We start from the raw sequence: 19691 nt of genomic DNA on the forward strand, positions 1-19691 counted from the left end.
TGGGTTTTTTTGTTTGTGGAGGAGTTGGTTTTGTTTGGGTGGATCTGTGTTTTGGTTCGGGCTTCTTTTGTGTGGGGGTTTGTTTTGGTTGTGTCTTTTTTGTGTTGTTTTTGTTTTGTTTTTTTTTTGCAACCGGTTTTCCTTGTTTATAGTTTTGGGATTTTTTTTTTTTTCCCAGTGTGTTTTTATGCCTATTTTAATTATTCCATTCCCTTTCGGGGCTCCCGATCCCAGCCCAGAACCGTGCGGCTGCCGGGGGCCCCGCTCCGAGCCCCGCGAGTTCCGGGCCGGGCCTTGGCGGCGGCCGAGCCTGGCGGGGCGGGTTTGCCCGGGGTGCTCTGGCCCGCGGGGGGTCGCGGAGCCCGGAGTGGAGCGCGGAGCAGCGCGGAGTGGGCAGGACCGGAGGCGGCGGCGCGGCGCAGGTGCGCTCCGTTTCCGCCCTGTCCCGGGAGGAGGCGGCGCGGAGTCGCGTCCCAGCCCGGCTCGTGGCGGAGCCGGCCGGGAGCTTTGCCGGGGCCAGGCCGGAGGGCAGGTGGGTGCGGCGGGGCAGCCCGCAGCTCACTGCCCGGAGGGAGACGGGCGCTTCGTGACGAGTTTCAAGGAGAGTTTTAGGTGTGTAGGTACGTACCGGCTGCCTGGGCACCTGCTGGGAAAGCGCCATGTGCGGGGCCCTGGGGGTCTGGTCCTGTTCCCTGGCCAGCTGGGAGACGGGAGCCGCTTTTTTGGGGGGGCCGGGGGCATCTGGAGCTCAAATGGTGGGAGAGTTTTGCCTAAAATGCTGTTGAAAGCAGTTCAGAAAGTGCACAAGGCTGAATTTAGGTGGAATCGAGATTTTTGAAGGTAACTGAATGTGACAGAGGTGTAGGGGGAAACAAGGCAGAACTGGGAGGTTGAAAGTGCTGTGCACTATCAAAAAACTTACAAATCCCAGTGTCCTTTTGAGAGCTACTGGGTTTGTGTATGTTGTGTGGTGGGAGCAGCCATGTGGATTTTGCAGAGGGTGGTTTATCACGGTCCTTTGGGCACTGGGACACGGGGTGATGGGTGCTGTTGTATGTGCAAGTAAGAATAACATGTTGTGTCTGCTGCTAGGTTTTTCAGTCTGCTGCAGCTTGGGTCAGGTACTTCTCAGGACTTGATTAAAGTCCATGGCTTTCTTTTTGGATGTACTGACAACATTCACAGTGATAAAGTCTTGCAGCTACTACTGTCTGTGCTTATGTGGTGTTTAAAGGCTTCCAGACCAATACGGTAGCTTAAGGATGCTGAGGAAGTGTATTTCATCCTCTAGATGTGATGGCAGCCCTGTGGCTTGGAGCTGGGTGGGACTGTGAGGTTTTGGCAAGGCCTGGCATCAGGCTGCTCTGCAGCATTTCTCCACCAGCCATGAATGTGATTTTCCTGGTTCACTGGAGGTTACCCGTGAAGCAGGCTGGCATGAGGTTCTCCTGCAAGGGATTCCTTGACAAACACTGGCCCGTGCTCAGTACTTCCTTGGTATGTCTAATTCTATCTAAGAAACTTGATGCTTCTCTGGAGACTGTGAGGTACAGAGTCCACCCTGCCAACCTCCAGCCCAGAAGGCCTCCTGAGCTTTTTTAGCATATCAGAATAGTGAAACGAGTCCTCTAATTGGCCATTTAGATGCTAATTTGTTTCTCCTGTGCCAGATCAACCTGCCCCACAACCTGAGTTAAAAAGAGCCAGCTGTCTTCATGAATTATTCACTTTGCACCAGCACCTGCCTGGCTGGGGATCAGAAGGAAATAGGGCCAAAGTCTGATAAATAAAGATACACCTTGGCGGGTGGCACAGTGCTGGCTTTCCTCCCCAGCATCATAGGGTGCTGGGGAGCTGGAAGACTGCTTTTCTTGGGTAAAAACTGGTTCTTTATAGCTTACCATATATCAAGTAGCCACGCTAATAAGTGCCTCTCATTAACTACAAGATTGCTGGTACTGTATGTCAGTTTTCCTGTAGAACTGATTTTATCTTCTTACTCGTAGGACTGGCATGGACCTCCAGGGCATTGTATTTTATAAGCTCTTTAACAAGCTCTGTCTTGAAAGGAGTTAGGCTTCTTGCAGCTGCTGCTAGGATTGTGAAGCAGCCCTGCTGCATGGGAACCTTATTTTCCCCCCAAAACTTATCCTCACTTTCTGCTTTTTCAGCCTGGCCTTACATGATAATTACACCTCTTGCTTTCTGTGTGCTGCAGCTGGTTTGTGTTTAATTTGAGCTGAACACATGTCTCTGAGTGAGGTATTTCTTTTTTTGCTGGTGCTGATTGAGGTTGAGCTTTCATGGTGAGACAGACTGGGGAAAGTCTGTCTGATTGGGTTCTTAAGTTGTTGTCCCAAAGCTTGCCAAGGCTTTGTGATGTTTGTTTGGACACTGTGTTTTCCCTGTCTCTGTTGGCCCAAGCTGCAGAGATGCAAGTCAGATCTGATCAGATTGGATTCCTTGTGTTGCTTGGCTCTCCATCTGCTGCTAAGGGTTTGCGCTGATGGTGGGGGTTTGCCACAGCCAGCAATTGTCTCAGCTGGGCGCCAGCCTGGCCCTCTCCCTTCCTGAGAGCACGGGCGGGAAGGTGATCAGGAGTCCTTGGCTCAGCTGTGCTTGTGCTTCCTGCCTCCTTAGCCCTACAAAATGTCCATGCTTACAGCAGGCTCCTTTGCCGTGCTGCTAGTTTTAAACGTGAAGGAGCAGTTCAAAGTGGTTTGAGCATAAGAAAAACTTTTATAAAGCTCTATTTTAAGCCAGCATTTGCACAGGCACAGTTACTTCCCCTCTCTGGCTCTGAGACTTGGCCGTATCTTGAAAGTCAAGTGAATTTCTGCAGCCCCAAGGGTTATTCTGTCACTTTAAAAGAGACGTGCGCTTTGAAGTACAACTGTGGCGCTAGGATCTTTAAAACGTGAGGGAAAGACTTGTGTCTGGACTACAGGGCCTTTCCCTGCCTGCTCCTACTTGTCTCCCTGCTGCGCGACTGGTGTCAGGGAGGAAAAGGGACTGGCCGGCGGGGGGTGGGAGGCGGAGGCTGAGCTCCCCTTATCTATCTCCGCTGCTCATTTATCCTCTGTCATAGCAACAAGGGCAAACACTCGCTTAGTTGCTAAGGTTTCCCGGAGATAATGGGGTCTGGTGCACAGAGCAGAGAGTAATTACACTGCCTCTTCGAGGGAGCAGCAGCTAAAAGGGAAAACAAGCCAGCACGGTACCTGGTGCAGGCTGAGAGTCCTGGGGGAGGTGCTGCCCTCGAAGCAGGCGAGTTAATTACACTGGCACAGCTCGGCTTGGGAATTGGGAACTCCTCTCCAGACAACTGTTTAATTTTTATTTTTTAAATGAACTATTTTTTTTAATTGCCTAATTAATTCCCTATTTTGAAAAAAAAATAATATAGAGGCGAGCTTCTTAGCTGAAATAACCAGACAAATGAAAGCTGACTGGAGAGCTCCTCACGGGCCTGTGCAGGACACGTTTGTGTTTGCAGGGCTCTGAGGAATTCATGCTCTGTGAGCACCTGTAATCGGCCCAGCTGCAGGGGAGCTCGTGCAGGCTGTGCTCTCACTGCCATCAGGGGGTGTTTTCTGTTGCAGTGACTACTTCAATGTCAACAAGACCCTTCAGTTTTTACTTTGATATAGTCAAGGTAAAGTCAAAATGTGTTTGAGGTGGAGTGAGGAAGGAACTTGGTGTGGTGAGATGATGCTGAAAAAGAAAGCTGATATATTTGGGCAGAAAAATGTTAATAGTGTTAAATACAGAGCTATGGCCTGGCTCAGGAAGTGCATGATCCAGGAATCCCTGGAGACTGGGAGGGTATTCTGGAAAAGGATTGCTGTGTTGTGCTCTGTTCTTATACTCTTCTTTAAGCATCTGTTCTTGGAGCTGGTCAAATAGCAGGTACTATAGTCAGTGGACCTTTGGCATGACCTGCTACTACTGTTCTCTATTATTAAGGTAAAGAAACATGATGTTCATGTTGCTGTTGCGCTGAGAAAACAGTCCTTTCACACAAGAGCCTGAAATTCTTTGAAGAGCCTGTTGTCTAAGGGCTGTGTCTGTGTTCTGCCATCAGGCAGGGCTAGCTCTAGGATGGGCCAACGTGGCAACCTGCTGCCAGTGCAGCTGCCAGTTGTAGTTGGTGCCAAATGTGCTGGTTGTTGGAATGTGGACCAGGAGTGCACCCAGAAACACCTCCCGCTGCTGGTCTGCTGCTGCTTGGGAAGAGGTGCCTGCTGCAGGACCTGTGGCTGTGTGGTGGCATGGAAGGGTGCTCTCCTCTCCCTAGCCTGCACCTGGAGGACGTCCTGCTGCATGGCCAGCTGCAGCCCACCCGCATCCTCCAGACCAAGAAGTGGAAACTGCCGAGTGGGAAAGATGCTGCTCACTTTGCTGTCCTGTGGTGCTCCACAGGGATGTGGAGCCAAGTCAACAGCATGACCCTGCTGCTGCTTCCTTCACTCAGACCCCTCCCTGGAGGTTTCTCCCTCACAGACTGGAGTAATGTTCTCTGGCTGCAGAGTCCAAGTCTCCTGATGTAGACAGCAGAAGCAGTGCTACGTCAGAGCTGCCAGCAGAAGTGTGCTCTGTTGCACATCCTCTGAGATGCTCCTGGCCCCACACAAAGGGCTGGCTCACTGCAGGGCAGCACTTCCTTGCAGTGCTGCTCTTAGCTTCTGTGCCAAGAGCAGCCAGGTGGACTCAGATTTAATGAGGTTTGGTTTCACATGGCTTCCTCCATCACAGGAAAGGAACAAACAGGTGGAGGGTTTTTAAAGCAGGTCATAAAGTATCAATAGGAGCTCACTGCTAGAGACTGGCTCCTTTTGCCCTTCTTTAGCTTGCTGAGAGGAGTGAAGGACAGGTAGTGGGCAGCTCGGTCATGCGGGTGCTAACTGAAGCTTTTTTGAGAGAGAACACAGTGGAGGCTGACTGCAGGAGAGGGGTGTTTCACCATAACCCACAGAAATTACTTCCCAGGCTTGTGTGGTTTCGCTATCTTGGTTTTTCTGATTAGGCTTGTTCCACTGTACTTCTTGTCCTGTACAGAGATAAGGGGGAGGATGCTTCACACCTTCCAGATACTGGTACCACTTCTCTGTCACTGTCCCTGTGGCCATGCAAGGTATCTCTTTTCCTCCAGTCCTGTTTCCACCCAAAAGACTGTGGCCTTCAGTCCGCTATGATTCTGGTTTCCTTCAAGTTCACACCACACTGTGCTTTTTTCAGAGGCAAAAGTCCAAAGCCACCTGCAATGCCAGTTTACATCAGAGGGAGCAGCAGATATCTAATGCTGCCGAAAGAAAATGCTCCTGTAACTATTTTGGGGAATAATGTATCTGAAGACTGTTGTGGGATATAATGGATCTCTGGGTTGTGTTTTGTTTTCCTTCTCACTTTGCAGATGCTGCTCAGGGAATGGTAGAGAACAGAAAGCGTATGCTGAGTAACAAGAGGCAAAGGAGCATGACATTGCTTGTTTTTGTTCAGTCATGCTGAGAAAAGCACACCGTGGTATAAGGCTGGAGAATTTGTTTAGGTCTCTCCTGAGAAAAATGGACAGCTGATGTGCTCTATTCTGAGTTGCCTTCAGCTCTGTTAGAGCAGATAAAACTCTGCAGAGGAGGGGCAGATGTATTCAGTGCTGCTGAAAGCACAGCTGCTGGAAAAGCCACCTCCTCTGCCCCGACCACAGTGTGAGACTTCACCTCCAGCTCTAGCTTTTATGCTATACATCCCAGAGCTGCCAAGTGCTGGTCACATAGGTGTGGTTGGGTGCCCTCAGCCTCACCAGTGGATGCTGTGTGGGCTGTGCTGTCCTTCAGGTGTGTGTGAGTGGGAGGAAAGAGTATGTGGTATATCTGAAGAGTAATTTAATATATGCATTTGTGTAGGTGGGGTGGTTATATGTGCATATAATCCTGTAACAATGTATCACAGGCTTGGAAAATGTCTGGAAAATCCCAGGTCAGCTGTTCTGTGTGAAATTGTAGCTTCTCTCTGCTTCTTACACTGGCCTGGGGGCGGGAGCCTTCGTATTCTTTTGCTCTTAATGCTCCATTGCTCCCCTGTGTGTGAGTTGCTGTGGGACGTGTGTGGGGAACGTATTTTCTCTTTGCTTGAGATCGTGAAGGAGATGAAAAGAGCAGGAGGTGTTCTGGGACAAAATGGAAATGTAAACCCACAGCATGTGTGGCACTGAGCAGTGCAGGGAAAATGTTTGGTGAATCAAAGATGCCAGGGTTCAAGGATTTTTTTTAGGGGTGATCCCTGTCAAAGTGGTCACCTCAACTAATGTAGTAAAGATTTAAAAAATGGTGTGCAGCACTTCCATATGTCCTTCCTGTCTCAACCCCTCTTTCTTTGCCCACTCCTTCATGCAGCCTCCCATCTCCTCCCTACCTTGCTTTGCTGTACAATTGGACTGTGCTGTTGAGCATTATACTGAGTTATTAGAGCCTTCACCCTTTTTATACATCTACCTCCCTACACTGAAAGGAATCTGTACTTTGTGTGGAATTACTCCTTTCCCTCAGTGTAAGCACTGAGTTTTCAGTCTCTCCAGAAACTTGGTGGTCAGAGAGGAGGGAACTGGTTGTTGTTTCTGACAGTTTTGGCTCTCAAGGCTGATGTGGGGCTTGGCAGGAGGTAGCTGTCAGTTCTGACGCGAGTTAGTGTTTCTGTGCTGGGAGGTGAGTGCAGCGTGTGTGGCACATGTGAGCTCAGCCTGGGGAGAGGGAGCTGGAATTGCACAAGCCTGGCACAGCAGCAGAAAGCTCTGTGTGACAGCAGCTGATAGCAAGTGTAGGTGCAGCACACTGAACCACGGGTGCTGTGGGGGCAATTGTGCTGTGGATTATTGAGACTGGAACATGGGCTTTCTCAGGAACTGCTGCACAGTTGGTAGGCAATACACTTTGCTTGCTAGTGTATCTGATTTGTGTTGCCAAACAGCGTTAAACATGTTATCTCTGCCCAGCAGGTATGGTTGCAAAGCTGGCAGGTGTCTGCTCTGGGAAAAGTAAGCATTAGTACCTGGAAACTTATCCATTAGGACTTGTGAGACATTTGCTCTGCTGGAGGACAAATCCAGCTGGAGAAAAGCTTGGTACCTCAAGACTAGTTTTGCCCCCACTGAAATCTTTGGGCCGTGTCTGTCCTTTGGTGCTGTTTATCTGACCTGCTGGCAGGACTCAGAACTGCTTATCTGCAAAGTGCCTTTTGGGGATGTGTTTCTCCCATAAGCACATGGAATTTGGCTCTTGCTGCCTTTACTGATCAGTTCGTGGTGAAATTGTCATGGAACACAAGGAACCACTGGTGTGACCATGCTGGTTACAGAAGCCACAGTAGGAGATCTGCTGCTAGGGGTGCTGTCTTAAACATCAGAGAATGCAAACAAGCTGCTATTGTAGGCTGAAGTTATAAATATCAGGCTATTATGGAGGCAGTTTTAATGAACGGAGTGACTTGCCGCTATTCATGCCAATTGTTGCGTGGGTTTTTCTTTGTTACCCCATTAAGAGGTAAAAAAAACCCAACTGTAGCTTCTTTGTGTCCTTTAGAGTGGCTTTCTCTGTCAGTACTGCAGCACTGGGACTCTGGAGGTGATGGGGCAGAGATTATACTTGGAAACAATGTGTTTGTCTAGTCTGAAATGAAAAATCAGAATTTACAGAGTCTCTGGCTTTTTTTTTTCTTTTTTTCTTTTTTCTTTTTTTTTTCCCCCAGAGTACCATAAAATCTAAACTTCCAGCCTTGTCTTCAAGGTTTTTGAAGGTATTTACTGGCTCATATTCTATGAGGATGATGGTATGTTTTGACTGCTGTCTGTGGGTGAGAGTCTGTCTGTGTGTTCAGCCAGCAGATCACCTCTGTTTTGCTTGCCAGAAGAGTCACTCTTTGGGATGGTTAATAAGGCTGTGCCAAGCACTGCCCTGTGCTTTCCTGGGGCTGGGGTGGCAGCTGTGCTCAGTGCTGGTGTTTGCTTCCTACAGGTGTGATCCCTGCCTTTGCTCCCCAGCCTGGTGCCATGGCCGACACGATTTTTGGCAGCGGGACGGGCCAGTGGGTGTGCCCCAATGACCGGCAGCTGGCACTGCGTGCCAAGTGAGTCCTTGCCACCCCCTCTTCTCCTTCCAGCCTCAGCTCTGGCCTGAATGGCTTCCCAAATCTCTGTGGAGCACTGGCTCACTGGCCTTGAGCACAGCCTGGTTGAGAGGCAGGAGTCTGTCACACAGACCCCTCTCAACCCTAGAAGCTGGATGGGACAGGAAGCCTGCTAAACTGGGGCCTGGTGCTTGGCTGCTACTCCAAGCTGCCAGCCTGCAGGGGAGTTTGCAGTGTGGCTGGTGTGTGCTGGGAGTCCATCCCATCAGCCCTCCCCTGGGAGAAAGGAAGGGCTTGGAGGCAGACTGGTACCTCTGCAGCACCCTCAGTATAATTGATAGCATCCCCCCAGCTGCCAGCACTCCTTTGTTTTAGGAACTTGTCATTTGTTCTCCTTTTCCCCTGAAGTTAAATTACAGAATAACCTAAAGACAAAAGGGATGGAGATGAGTCAAGCACCAAAATTGCGTTTTTTTCTTGGATGCTTTCCTCCTCTGGCAGCTAGTACCATGCCACTGCCACCCCTGTGCTTGTCTGAACCACTGGGGTCAGCCTCCTACAAAGTGTTAGAAAATGGGAGGTCACCCTGTGTCTGAGGGGAGTGCTGAGTGAGAACAGTGCACACCACTGCTGCTTTCCAGCCTTCACCTGAAAAGCCTCATTAAGTGAATGAATCTGATAGTGCCCTGCATTGTGCTGGCAGCCATGACTTTATCCAGTGACCTCTAAACCCCTACTGAATGGTAATTAATTGAGCTGTGAAAGCTCCTGCTTATCCTCAAGTGAGCTAAGGAGAAATGTTGGGTGCTTAATGTGAGGAACAAGGGGAAGGGGTTTGCTAAAGTCCTTGTGTGGGCCTGGAGTAGACCCAGGGAGTAAGTTGCCAAATTTATATTTCTAAGTGTGCCTGGTGATTTGTGTGTTTGAACTGGGAACCTTAGAAACGTCTGATCTGGAGGGAGGAGAGGGCAGGTATTCCCCATGTTCTGGAGTCTGCTCTTGGTATTTGTGGTGTCTGGCACTGGCATCCATCTGTGCAAGGGTTCCCAGGACAGCCAGCCCTCAGAGCAGTCATTTTCTTTATGGGTAGAGCCAAATAGGACTAAGGACATGGAGTGGCAAAATACAAACTGGAGCAGAAAGGGATATGAGAGGGCAGGGAGAGACAGCACAGCCCTCAGTCCTGCTGCAGGAGTGATGTGGTGATCTGTCACTGAGAGGAGACTCCCACTTGGACTTCTCTGATGGAAGGCTGATGCATACTCTATATTTCTGGCAGATTTGGCTTGTGGGGCAGGTTGGGGCTTTTGTACTTTCACAGCTTAATTCTTCTCTCCATCCCCTCCCACAGGCTCCAGACGGGCTGGTCAGTGCACACGTTCCAGACTGAGAAACAGAGGAAGATGCAGGCTCTGAGCCCACAGGAACTTGAGGTCATTCTGGAAGTCATCCACAAAGCAGAGAAATTGGACATCATTGAGCAGCAGCGCATTGGGTACAGTCACATTCATTTGTCCCTTTCCCTCAGAAGGAAAGGTCAGCACAGATGGAGGAGTGGCTCTCCTGACTGCCTGAGCTCAACCTCCATCAATGAGAGCATCCTTTAGGTCAGTTATTTTCACCTTCCATGTTGCTTGTTTGCAAGTGATGACCATTGGGAAGGATGTGATCTGTTCCTTCTCCCTGTGTCTCATTCTTTGAGCCTTGGGGCTTGCTGTGGTTGCAAGCCTACGGTCTACACTCCCTGGTAAATGCAGAGTGTGCTAAGGCAGCTGCCCTTGTGGCTCTGGAACAGGCTGGGGAAGAAGATCCTGACTTTACAGCTGTTAGTGGATGGCAGGGTTCAGAAACTGTGCTGGCATCACAGTTAGGTTTTCCCTTTTATGCAGCAGCCCCCTGGGATTTTGCCTGGAGCAGTGAATGGGTTCATGTTCTAGTTGGCTGAGCCCTCTGGAAGGTGTTTGCTATCTTCGATTATTTAATTTATGGGCATCCTTTTGCTGCTGCAGATTTCCATTTGCTTTCAGTCCTACTGGATGTCTGGCCTCCGCTGTGTCTGTAGTTGTCCTACACTGTCTTTAAAGCCAGGTGGGCAGTCCTGCAGCATTTCCCAGCAGTATTCTGTGTTCAAGAGACAGGAAACCCCAGTGACACCCGACCCATGTCCAGCAGGCCCACCTTCCCTCCCCTGTGCTCTGTCCCTGTGCAGTGCCCATCAGTGAGTGCTAAGGAGAACTGCGAGTGATGCCCATGTGATACATGGGAGGCCCCAGCAGCAGCCAGAGTCCCCGAGGGGCTGACGGTTCCTGTGTGGGTGTTGTGTACCTTGCAGAGAGAGCCCTGCTGTCCCCATGCTGAAGCATTCTCTTGTGGTGAAGTCAGGGATAATAAATTCAGTAATGATGGCTCGGCCTGGCTGTGCTGTCTGACCTCATCACCACAGGCAGTACCTCTTCCAAACAGACCTTGCCATCCTCTCAGTGAGGGACTTGGTTAATGGGACATTAGCACTAATGAGGACGGGGCTGCACGGACAGCGGGATCATTCCCTCCCTGAGCCTCCTGCCTGCATGTGGCTGCAGCTGGATGCTACCTCTGATAAATGGCCTGGCTGTCATTGTCCCCAACTACAAATGGATGCCTGAGAATTGCCAAGCAGTGATCTCGTGACAGCAGCCTTGCTCTGCATGCTCTCCACATCCTGCATCTTAATTGCTCATCCCGCCTTCCTTCCCTTTCGTAGTTCTGCTGCTATGGACATTGTGCATATGTATGTGCTTCCTGTCTTCCAGGTGAGCTGTCAAATGAAGCAGGGGGCAGTTACTGGCATTCCTGTGCTGCAGCAGGGCTCATTTTGGTCTGATGGCTTCAGTCTGGCCTTCCTGCTTCTGATGGGATGTGTGAAGTGATGTGCCTACAGTGCTGGTTTCAGGGAGTGTACAAAAGAATGGTGCAGAGCTTGGCAGGAGGTCCTTTTTGGGTGCTGACTCGCCCCAGTCTGAGCACTAAATGCTTTACTGCTCTACAGGCAAGAAATAATTGTGCAGAGACTGTGTGGCCCTAGTGACACTGAGCTTCTAGAGAGTTCTGGGACCAAGCCCCTCTTGTGAGCTGTCTGCACAGCAGCTGCTAGCTGAGTCAGGCCTGCCCATGGTATTTGCAGTTCTGATTATTCTGAGCTTGATGAGCATCAGTAGATGGATTTACAAAGGTTTGTATCCTGTGATGTCCAAGAGCCACCTGATGGGAAATACTGCGTGCAGAAATTGAAGTGAAAATACATATGGCCTCAGCAAGGGGCCCAGAACTGCACAGAAGCAGTGAAGGCAGACTGAGTCTGGAGCATACATAGCAGGTTTTCTGGCATGCTTCAGGACCATGTGCTTCAATCTCCAAGGTGAGTGCTGTGACCTCTGCTCTGTCTCGTTCCCTGCAGGCGCCTGGTGGAGCGGCTGGAGAACATGAGAAAGAATGCGATGGGCAACGGCCTCTCCCAGTGCCTGCTCTGCAGTGAACTGCTGGGGCTACTGGGCAGCACCTCGGTCTTTTGTCAGGATTGCAAAAAGGTGTGTTTGGTCACACAGGTTCTGCCTGTTTCTGGTAGCAGATCTGGTCAGGAAAGGCCCCCAAACCTCTCAGAAGCTTGATAGTTCAGCTGAGTTATCTTAGCCTCACTTGTCTAGGTAGGTGCTGTCAGACCATCAGGTTTTCTCTTGTTCCATGGTTATCTTATTCTTCAGGATCCTAAAGAGCCTGAACTGCACTAAGTGCTGAGATGGGTGCATCTGCCCACTCTGTACCTCCCTCTCTGGGGCTTCAAGGTGGGAGAAGGGCAGAGATGTACGTCCATCAGAAGCAACTCATAGTCTGTGTGTTTTCCTGTTAATATCTGCCCTTAGACCTCCCAGTGATGTGTCTCTTCGGAGGACTCAAGTCCACCTTCAAGTTCCACACCAGAGTAAGCTTCCCAACCCTGATACATAAGTCAGCCTGTGCAGCAATTACTGCCCATGTTTGTGTACAGTGTTGCGGGACTGCCCAGGTGCTGTTTTAAGGGAGCATCAGTTTGCAGGGCCACTGCTGTTCTGCCAATGCCCTGGGGTACCATGTTTTGTGTCCAGACTCTGTAGCCAAGGGGTTAATCTGTATTGCTGTGGAGATGATCATCTCCAAGGCAACCACCTTATCCTCTCTCTGCTGGGAGACTGTTTTTCCTTCGCTTAAAGCCCATCTTTCCCTGGGGAGATACGTCTCTCTCTGACTGCCTCAGTGTGTTTCCTAGGGAGAGGTGAGGGTACCCTGCTGGATGCAAGAGTGTTTCCAACTTGCTGGTGGCAGGATAGAAGGGAGCAGCCTGGTACTGGAGCCAAGGACACACCTGCCCGTGTCACCTACCCTGTGACTCAGGAGATGTCCCATGGAGCCCCCAGGAGAGCACTGAGTTGAACTTCTCTTTAGCTGTGTAGTGGTGCATTTTGGCACCTCTGTGGTTAAGCAGCCATGCAGACCATGATGGAGAACCTTTCATTCTGGCATTGCTGGAGGCTGTGAGATGCATTTGTCATGCAGAGCAGGCTGCCTGCAGTGGTCCATGGTTGGCTGCAGCACTGCTGGGCTTAAAGCTTTTGTAAGAGAGGGAAGGGAGGTGAGTGCCCCTTGCAGTCAGAACCACTCTTCCTCCATATGTGCTCACTGGGCAGGGAGCTGCTGTGAGCTGTCCTGCCTTTGCTGTCAAGGGAGTTTCTTGACTGGATCCTGTTTACAGAACTGGCTTGACTGAGGAAGGGGTTATGCAGAAGATTACTTGGAAGGCAGTGACTGGAAAAGTAAACACAAATCACTGAACCCCTGAGTCCTAAGCCAAGGAGGATGTTGCCCTTTTAGGAAGAGGTGGGGAAGGATGCAAAAGTAAGGTACTGGGAAGGTCCGACTGAAAGGGGAGCTACAGGGCAGCACTCTTGGAGAGAAGCATGGGCTCCGTGCACACGTGTCTGTGGAGAATAAGGGGCTGGCTGGCAGACAGGAGGCAGCTGGCTGTTTCCTGTGTTTCAAGCACATGGAATAACAGGATGTGCTGTATGCTTGCCTTCTTCCCTTAGAGACTCTGTTCTCACCTTGTCCAAAGCCAACTAGGTCACATTGCCACAGCACTTTCTAAACTCTTTTATGTGAGCCCTGTACCTAACAAGGAGGCAAAAGCTGGTGCAGACACTTCTTTCCATTTGTAGTTGTAGGTAGCAACCCCCCAGGTAGTGAGGCAGCCTGAGGCTGCAGGAGGGCTGTGACACACAAACCCCAGGGAAGGGCTGGGTTTTTTCTGCGGATATTCCCTTTTTGTCTGGAGTCTGTTGAGCAATTCAGGAAGATTCATACCCAGATTGATTTAAGGTGAGATCTTACTTTTCCAGTGAGCCTTTTGCAGCTGCTTCCAGCTTGGCTTGCTGAAAAAAGCAGCTTGCAGCTGCTTTTCAGCTGTGTGCAAGCTCAGGGCAATGCTGAGTGGGTGCCCTGGGCTTCTCCCCTTGCTGCTTTTTAATGTTGTGGAGTGAAATGAGGGAACAGTCAACCTTTTGACAGAGCACACAGTGAACTGTTACTTTGAGCTTGTTCCCTCTCGTCCAGGGATATCCATCATTCATGCAGTGTTGTATGCAATAAGCAATGACTTGCCAGGGAATTATGGATTTTCAAAGTTCATATTTTTCTTGCTAGCATTGCTCTGTTCCCACTTCATTGCAGCCCATTTAATTCAATAACAGGAATTATTGCAATGATGCATCTGAAACACAGCAAATAACTTACTTTCAGCAAGTCCCTTCTGCTGAAAAAAGATTTTAGAATTTTTTGTAGCCTGGTGGATTTTCTAAGAGCCACTTTCTGATTTATGAAGAATATTTTTAATATTAGTTTTCATTATCTTAGAAATAAATGCATGATGGCAAGACAAAGATGTATACAAATCTATACATGATAACAATAGCAGTAGTTAAACAAAGCATAATGTGTCATTTACCATGCAGAGAGTGTCAGTATCATGTATAAAAGATGAAGTATAAGATACAAGCTTTACCTTGTATTTAATGAGGAATGGGGCTGTGTTTAATGCCCTTGGGTGTTGTCTTCTTTTGAGGGGTTGGAAAGGGATGCTCAACTTTCCAGTTAGTCTGCAGAGACAGGGAGGAGGAAAGCCCCGTTTTAAATTGGAACTTTCAAAATTTATGGCTAGGAATAAAATCGCTAGGAAACTTCCACTAGAGGGAGTGTTTGAATGTGCTATATGTATGGGGATCTTTGAGGGTATTTAAGGCTGAGTTGCACCTTCAGGTTTTGGTTTGAGGGAGGAAGAATTTGGGGTTGTTCAGGTGGTTTCTGCGAGTTGCATCTGCAATCCCCCTTGGCTTGGGTAGCACCATGTTGAGTACTGATGCACCAGACCAAAAAGGTTGTTCCTTATTTGTCTGGGAAGCTGAGGGCAGGGACAGGAACAAAAAGATGGAGAGGAGCACCAACCTTTGTGGGACTGCTGGTGCCACCTCTCACTTTCTGTGCAGCACGAGTCAGGGACAGACCTGCCTTTGGACTGCACTGACCAAAAGAGTTGGGTGTGTTTATTTGTGCAATGAAGCTGTTGCCTCAGGTACTGTAGTTCTGCCAATCTCCTCCTCCAGGCATGGGCACTGAGGGCTGAGACTTTTGTCCTTGGACACAGACCTCCTCAGAGGAGGAGTAGCATGGTTGGGGGGATAGGTAAAACCTTAGCTGGGGAGATAAATTCACATGTCTCTCTAAGCATGGTTTTGCTCTCCAGGGCCCTCTTGTGAGTGGCTTTTGCTCTGTGAGAATTAAAGAATTCATCCAATTCCTCATTCAAGCTGTAAGCCAAGTCTGATACACATCACCTTCATTATTTAATATTAGGTGATTCAGGTTGTAAATGGCTTGTAATGCCAGCAGAGACATGAAAGTTTCCCTGTGCAGCAACAGAGGCCGAGCAGCACTATCCAGCATTCTGCTCAGGAAATGTGCTCAGTCGTGTCCACAGCCACAAATCAACAGCTGGGTGTTGAAATGGAGGGGAAGCTGTGGGGCTCAAAACTACATGTGTAAGGGAAGGGAGGAGGATTTCCAGTCTTGTACAAATGCACGCTTGTTTTATACTTAGTTACAGCTGCTTTCCATGCCACAGTGATTGGGTTTTAGGATTTAGAGGAATAATAATAAAAAAACACTCTGGAAATATGCCTGTTGGTCACGGGGTTTGATTTGCTCTGTCCAGTTATCTTTGCACCCTGCAGTCAAGGACTGTGCTGTGGATTTGGTTCTGTGGTTCTATTTGTCTTTGTCTCATGTCTATATAGACCTGAAGCAGTTTCCTGTGATCAGTGATTCTCCAGGATATATAAGAAAATTGTGCCATGTTTAGGTTTTTAAGGAAAGCAGATGCTTCTTCATGTCTTTCCCAACGGCTGCGGGGAGTTGCTAACACAACCTTTTGTCTTCTTTTTGTTTCTCTCCTTGTTTCAGAAAGTTTGCACCAAGTGTGGAATAGAAACCTTTGGAGCCCAGAAACGTCCACTTTGGTTGTGCAAGATCTGCAGTGAACAGAGAGAGGTAAAATGCAGCTGTGGAGAGATGGGGCTCAGCAGTATGCACCTACACATCCCAAGCCCATGCTGAGTGTGTGAAGGATCTTCCTTGTGCCTGGACACTGGGAGCTTGGGATGGAGTTTGGGAGGCTCAACTGGAGGTCAGACAGGCTTGATAAATACACAGTGGTGACAGCTTTGGTTTGTGGGTGGGTGGAGGGAAAAAATCCACACAAGCCCTTGCAGCCTGAATGGCTTTGTGAAGTTTTTCTAGCTATGATAAGAGACCTTTTGCAGCCACGCTTTTTCCCTCCTAGCTCTGTGGCAAATAAACTTGGCTAGCACCAGTTCTTTAATATAGTTGGAGAGATCTATAGCATAGCTGCAATATTTATCCCTCTAAAAATAACCAGAATTGCAGCTTTTAAGTCTGTTTTCCTCCCTGCTGCCTAAAAATCCCATAACTTGCCAGTGTGTTAGACTTCTAATGCAGGTCTCTAAATTTTTATATCCATCATTCTTGACTTTAGACTGCCAAAAGTAATGGCCTTCCTCAATTCTTGTGTGCCAGCCAGCAACGTCTCAATATTAGGGCCCTCTGCTCTATAGTGAAGTGAAGTCAGTGGATTTGTGCTGTGATTACAGAAGGATTTTCACTTGTCCTATCAATTTATTTTGGGCTTTTGCTTGTGGTCCTTGAACATCATTCCAGTGCAGCTCTTTCTGACCACTGCAACCGATTGTGAAACCTGAGTGGTCTGCTAAATCTTTTTTTTAAATGTAGTGAGAGGATTTCTGCAGGTATTTGGGATGCTGAATTTTGTTAATACATATTTATATGTATATAATTTATATACATATATATAATTGTGGAAGCTTAGCATTGCTTAGGTTTTACATAAGAGGGGTTTGTGTGGGAGTATTTGCAAAGTTCATGTTCAGGCAAGAGGAGGGGCACATGGGCACTGCCTAACTTTTCATTAGTGGTGTAGGTAGGGTAGGCAGAAAGCATTCCAACTCTCTGGATATAACTAATAATGTGATACCCTGAATCACCCAGAAGTTTTAAATTCCAAATGGAGGTCCCAAAATGGAGAGTGAGGCAAGTCAAGATATTTTCTGTGTTCTGCAGGGAGATGGGTATAGGACTAGAACTTAATTAATTTCTTTTATTGTGTTCTTTCTTTATTTTTTGTCATCCCACACTGTATAATTGTAGGGATTTTTCCTATTTCCTATAAAAATAATGAGGAGCTGTGGTCACTGGACAGAAAAGTATATTAACCTGCCCAGCAAGTGTTGTGTGTTACCAGTGTGTGAGAGTATGGTAACCTTCAAGGCTCACTCTCTCTGTGAAACCTGAGATAAGGCCAAAGTGCTGCCTTAATGAAAATGGATGGAACTTTCCTACTTAGACTAACTAACAAATAGCCTCATCTTCCCTCCCAGCCTTAAGCTTCATCTTTATTTTTTTGATTCCCTTTAATGTCGGTTCAGGTCTGTCTCCTTTCTCGTTTGCGGTGCTGCTGGCGCTCTGACCAGGAGAAGGTTGGAAGGGTCACAGTGTGGACATGCAGCCAGCCATCAAGTCATACATCCCCTCTGTGTTCCTACATGTTCTGCCTTTTATTTTGGAGAAAGGCAGAGGAGCATTGAGAATTACCAGAAGCCTTGAGGCGTGTCAGAGAGGGCAAGGAAGTTGAGGCAATATCAGAATAAATGCCTGAAAAGTGTCTTAGATTGGGTCTTCCATGAGAGTCTGTGTGGGGAAGAGGGGAGGCTATTGGGCCTCTGTTTGATGGCTGGTACTAGTGCAATCTCTGAAGCTGGTTCAGGTGTCATGATATTACAAGGTATGCACTAAATTACCAGGTTTCTTTTAAGGGCTTGTGTTCACAACCAGTCCCTTGTTGCTGTCAGTTTCTGTGATCTGGATCTGTCTGGTATTGCCATCTGCTTTGGACCAAACCCATTTGGCCACGCTCTTTGCTGAAGGTTATATTTGTTATAATTGAGTGCAGATGGATGTCTGCTCTTTGGGATCAGATATTCTCCTTTCTCTCTTAACCTGCATGCTGAGTTGGTATCAGCCCCATTTTATTTCCTGGGATCCAGACAGGGAGCTTCAGGAACCCACTGAAGCATTTTGGGTTGTGTGATGCAGCAACAAGGCAGTACGTCCCTCCTCTCCTCTTCTCGAGGCACAGTGTGGCTGAACAAGGTTCTTTAGCCCATGCTAATTAAGTACATGCTTAAAGTAGGCTTGTCCCAGGCAAAGAGCTCTGGCAACACCTCCCAGCTTGTCAGACCCCTAAACTTGGCCAGCTCTAGTGGGTGAGTGTTTGATGCTGGTCTGCAATGTCCTCTCTCCCAGCAAGTGTGGTGAGATGTGGTGTTTCCAAGCTGGGTGATTCCCTCCACACCAGCTCTTTGATCACCGTCTAATTTTCTGAATCACTGCTCAAGCTATTTGGGCATGATATTTATGGAGCTCTCAGCTCTGTTAGTGAGACACTGTTGGGCACTGAAGTGAGAAAGGGAGGTCGTTTGGAAACCTGGATGGACTAAATGATGTTGGCTGGAGTTAATAAGTGTCATCTGGCTGGGACAAGAGCCTAGGACTGTAATTGTCCTCTTTAGCCTCTACCATGCACTGAGTGAGCGTGTGAGTCTTGTGGCCCATGAGGATCTCAAGGTGGTGGGGTTGGACATTCACATGTTTGGCTAACAGCTAAAGTGTGCAGCATTGATCACACATGCTGGAGCTTTCATCCCTCCATCCTCCTTGTTATTGTTTATTCCTGTAGGCTTGATTTAAACTAGCACCAGTTTAGTGACATGTGGTAGTCATCTCCCCCTTTTGCTGTGTGGACAGAATCTGCTGGCTTCAGTTAGGATTAAATCATCAGTATGCCTAGGTCCAAACGAAGACAAAAGGAACAAGCTATTGTTTACATCAGTTTTTCAGCTGGAGTCGAATGCTTGATGCCCATAGATCCCTTTGGGAATCCCAGCCTCAGCCCTTCAGAAGCATTCTTTGCTGCTGTTTCCTTGAAAACCTCCACTGGGAAGGCTGTGCTGCATAGCAATGAGGAGCAAGTTGCTCTGACACTTGCTTGTTTCTGGACGGTGGAGGTGATTAATTGGTTCTGCCTGCTGCTTGTGTCCAAATCATCCAGAAGCAAAACAGTGTGTTTGGCAGCAGTCGAGCTACTGAGAGTGATGTGTACATGCAGGGTGAGGGTCTCCATAGGGCCACAGAAGTGCTGGGAGGAAAGTGCTGTGTCCTAAAATGTCTGGGACCTGACAGAGCGTGGATGCTCTTACTGGAAAAGAGAATGTCCTCAAGGACCAGCAACATTCCTGCATCATAGGTGCATTTCTTCTTCCTGAAATAAGATAGATCTCCTCTGCCTCAGGCCAGAATTGGCCTGTTGGAGATAACCACTTGTCCCAGCAGTTTGCAGAGGCATCTATTGAAAACCTCCCTGTGTTCTTCCAGGATTCTGTGGACATTTTCCTTTGTCTTCTGAGGGCAGTGGAATTAAAGCAGATGTGGATCATGTTTTATTGCTCCTGCAAGCAAGGGTAGAAGCAAATTCAAGTCAAGCTCACGTTCATTTTTGAGTGCATGAGTCTCCCTTCCTTCTTCCCTTCTCCATGTGCTGCATTGCCTTTCTTGGCTTTGCATCTTGTATTGCCCTTCTGGAGCCTGCAGGACTTATCCTCCTTGGGGCAGTGTTGTTTCTGAAGTCCTGTGGCATGATCAGGATGCTGGTCCCTGACTGCAGCTAGTCCCCTGACTGACATGTTGGCCACAGGTTTGCAGCAAGCCTGTTTGCTAACTTGGCAGTGAAGCAGTGGAGCACCCATAGGAATGAGAGTGCAGAGGAGCAGGAAGGGAGCAGGTCCTTCAGCAAAACAGGCTTGTTGCAGCTGCTGTCGGAGGAGCAAAGCTTGCCTGGGGGGGAGCTGCTGTGGGCATGT

The 19691-nt window shown here is 48.6% G+C and overlaps 1 protein-coding gene across 3 annotated transcripts in view; it reads left to right on the top strand.

Annotated features, from left to right (window-relative positions):
* The first annotated feature begins 494 nt into the window (after positions 1 to 494).
* The window catches only part of RPH3AL (rabphilin 3A like (without C2 domains)), a 40320-nt gene continuing 21123 nt past the window's right edge, over positions 495 to 19691 (top strand). For 2 of the 3 annotated variants that reach the window (XM_051635605.1, XM_051635606.1), the window contains exons 1-5: positions 495 to 620; positions 8007 to 8118; positions 9470 to 9613; positions 11555 to 11684; positions 15643 to 15729. In XM_051635605.1, the coding sequence (XP_051491565.1) occupies positions 8042 to 8118; positions 9470 to 9613; positions 11555 to 11684; positions 15643 to 15729 (438 nt within the window). In that variant the 5' untranslated portion in view covers positions 495 to 620; positions 8007 to 8041. The remainder of the gene's footprint in view (positions 621 to 8006; positions 8119 to 9469; positions 9614 to 11554; positions 11685 to 15642; positions 15730 to 19691) is intronic. The other variant, XM_051635607.1, reaches the window with a different exon arrangement.

Source organism: Apus apus, chromosome 18, assembly GCF_020740795.1.
Source record: "Apus apus isolate bApuApu2 chromosome 18, bApuApu2.pri.cur, whole genome shotgun sequence".
In the NCBI taxonomy this organism is placed as follows: Eukaryota; Metazoa; Chordata; class Aves; order Apodiformes; family Apodidae; genus Apus; species Apus apus.